The sequence below is a fragment of the Mizuhopecten yessoensis genome, unplaced genomic scaffold (assembly GCF_002113885.1).
Source record: "Mizuhopecten yessoensis strain PY_sf001 unplaced genomic scaffold, ASM211388v2 hete_36089370, whole genome shotgun sequence".
In the NCBI taxonomy this organism is placed as follows: domain Eukaryota; kingdom Metazoa; phylum Mollusca; class Bivalvia; order Pectinida; family Pectinidae; genus Mizuhopecten; species Mizuhopecten yessoensis.
In genome coordinates, this window is record NW_018483712.1 from 1 (window position 1) to 2,512 (window position 2,512).

Below are 2,512 nucleotides of genomic sequence, written 5' to 3' on the forward strand. Positions count from 1 at the left end.
ATATATATATGTCCTGGATGTGACACAAAGGGCTATAACTCTTTATATGTTGAGGCATGCATTTAACCCAAATGAAGTACTTGACATTCAGCCATTCCTAAAGTTACTACGTCTATTTATACCATGTATACATTTGTACCATTAAATGAGTATTTGAGATATAATAAAGTGACACACTGACTTACAAAATGATGGATTGCAAATCAAACCTATGGTCCTTCTGGAAGTACCAGTAAGAGTTTAGTCTTGTATTAACCTACCATGCCAGTGTCTGCCCTAGCTAGTTCCAGGTGAGTCTCTGCTCGTTAGGAGCTGGTGAACACAGGTGACTGGTCCTGGCTGCGATGGTGTTGTTGAACATCCTCTCCTGTTGGTCGGGCAGCACCTTGTGGATGACCACTAGGTACAGGTAATTACACAGGGTCCAGCCCAGGCTCATCATTGTAAAGCGACCACTCAGTAAAGGTTTCACTTCAATGTCTTGTGCGAGGATTCCTATGAAGGCATCCTCGTTAGGAATGGGTGTTCTATACCTGCTCACGTCTATAAGTCTTGTCACGACGTCCGAGGACAGAAGATAGCCGGCCCCGCTGGCATACCTAGGGTAGAACTCCTCCCCGTACCACTCCTCGGGCACGTACCACACACTGTTAGGGTCCCGCAGCACCTCGTGCGGTTTATTGGACACACTACCTATGTACAAGTCGTTCGCATCTCTATGGTGCAATATGAGTATATGTAACAGGTGAGTATTGACAAAACAATCATCATCTGTTTTCAGCACAAATTCTGTTGGACATGACTGGCTGGCCCAGTGAAGTCCATGTAAAACCTTATAGGTGAGATTCCTGTAGGAGTCTATATAGCTGCCTTTGAGTACATCATTGTAAGTTTTTATTTCCAGATCTATTTGTCGATCCACTATATCACTATTGGATTCCTGCTGTGAACCAACCCCTAAGAGAAAGACACATCCCCAGGCATCAGGAGGCAGGTTGTGCCTCTGAGGCTGGCACCACGAATTCCTGATAGCAATTCTACGATCAAACTCTGTTCTGGTCGACACTATGAGAACTAGAAACTGATATTTTTGTCTACATAACTTGGTATTTCCTAAATTATTATTAAAATCATAATTTGATATATTCCATTTTGGAGGTTTATTTTGTATTTTTGAAGTCACATAGTTGTTTGGGTCTAGGTCCATGGGCCTGGGTATGAGCTTTGGCCTGTGATGGGCGTGGTACTGACTTCGTACCCGTTCCCACTCCTCAGGCACATAAGGCACAGTGTTGGAGAAATACTTCAGTAAAATGGTATACAATATAATGAACCCTACAGTCACCACCAGAACTGTTGTAATGCTAGCTTTAAGTAGAACTTGCGGAGAGGTCCTACGTCTTCGCATCACCGTAACGGATACCATAAACGATGCTAACCCCTTCCGACTGCTGTTGTCTGTATTTTCTGTCAAAGCTTTGTGATTCTTGTTTGGATCAATATCATGTTGGCCCTTACAAAGTAAATCAGTCAGCTTGGACGAACTCATGGCTGATGATGCTGGATGATGATGTTGAGCAGGGAGGAGAGTCCCTGTCAAAGCACAGAAAGGAGCTAAGGCTATGATCAGATGACCTTTGCCGACAGTGGTCAATCATGTTTCCTCACAATCGCCAACTACCACCCATGCCATCATGAAAAGATAATCATCTGTATTGGGAATGTGTTTCAGTCAATTTTCACTTCATCTTGTTTCTGTAAAAGATAAAAAAATAATATTGTTTTATAAACTATACAGGACAAAGGACACTAATATTGTTCACTTTTAGCAAGGGGGTACATACTCCATTCCACTAGCTCAACCTACAGGAGAAATAGATATTATGTAAGGACTAGTAACATTTTCAGGATTTACTATGAAAATATAAGTTGAGCTATTGTTTGTTATTGACGAACATTTGTCTATAGGCCCATTGTACAATAATGGCAATTAAAATTTATGATTTCCAGGCAAGAACTCACGTGTCATCAGATTTATATATCAAATATGTTAATGACTATAAACATACAAAATATCAGTCAATACGTCACCAAACGTTAAACACAAAATCATGTGCATACCAACAGAGTAAAATCCTACGCGATCAATGCCAGGGACGAGTAAATTTTACGTGAGGGCAATTGCAAGTGAAAAATTGAATATTTCCCTACAGCTGTTACATGAGATTTTTGTTCAAGCCTGCCTGTAAGTCTTTTCTCATAAATGTTCGTATGATTTCAGTTGACCCTTGACATTTATAGGTCAAATAGAATTTCCTGGATTTTTAAGAGTTGAAACACTAACCATTATATGAAATAGACACGTGCTTTAAAACCCAAGAGTCTAATCTCATTTTGGATAGCCAAAAACATACTATATATATAGCTATCATTTAGTATCAAGGTTCTACTGAAAGAACTGAAGTATCTTAACCCTTTCACCCCTATGTAACTTTAGTCGACTCTACCATGC

At 40.3% G+C, this 2,512-nt stretch overlaps 1 protein-coding gene across 1 annotated transcript; it reads right to left on the minus strand.

The window, feature by feature from the left end:
• Nucleotides 1-59: 59 nt before the first annotated feature.
• Nucleotides 60-1,751, minus strand: LOC110444305 (beta-1,3-galactosyltransferase 1-like). The gene has a single exon (XM_021488694.1). It carries the CDS (start codon nt 1,547-1,549, stop codon nt 281-283), a length of 1,269 nt encoding a protein of 422 aa, XP_021344369.1. The 5' UTR covers nt 1,550-1,751; the 3' UTR covers nt 60-280.
• Nucleotides 1,752-2,512: the final 761 nt, after the last annotated feature.

Coding starts and splice junctions, on each gene's coding strand:
- LOC110444305 (XM_021488694.1), bottom strand. CDS start 1,549: ATGAGTTCGTCCAAGCTGACTGATTTACTTTGTAAGGGCCAACATGAT.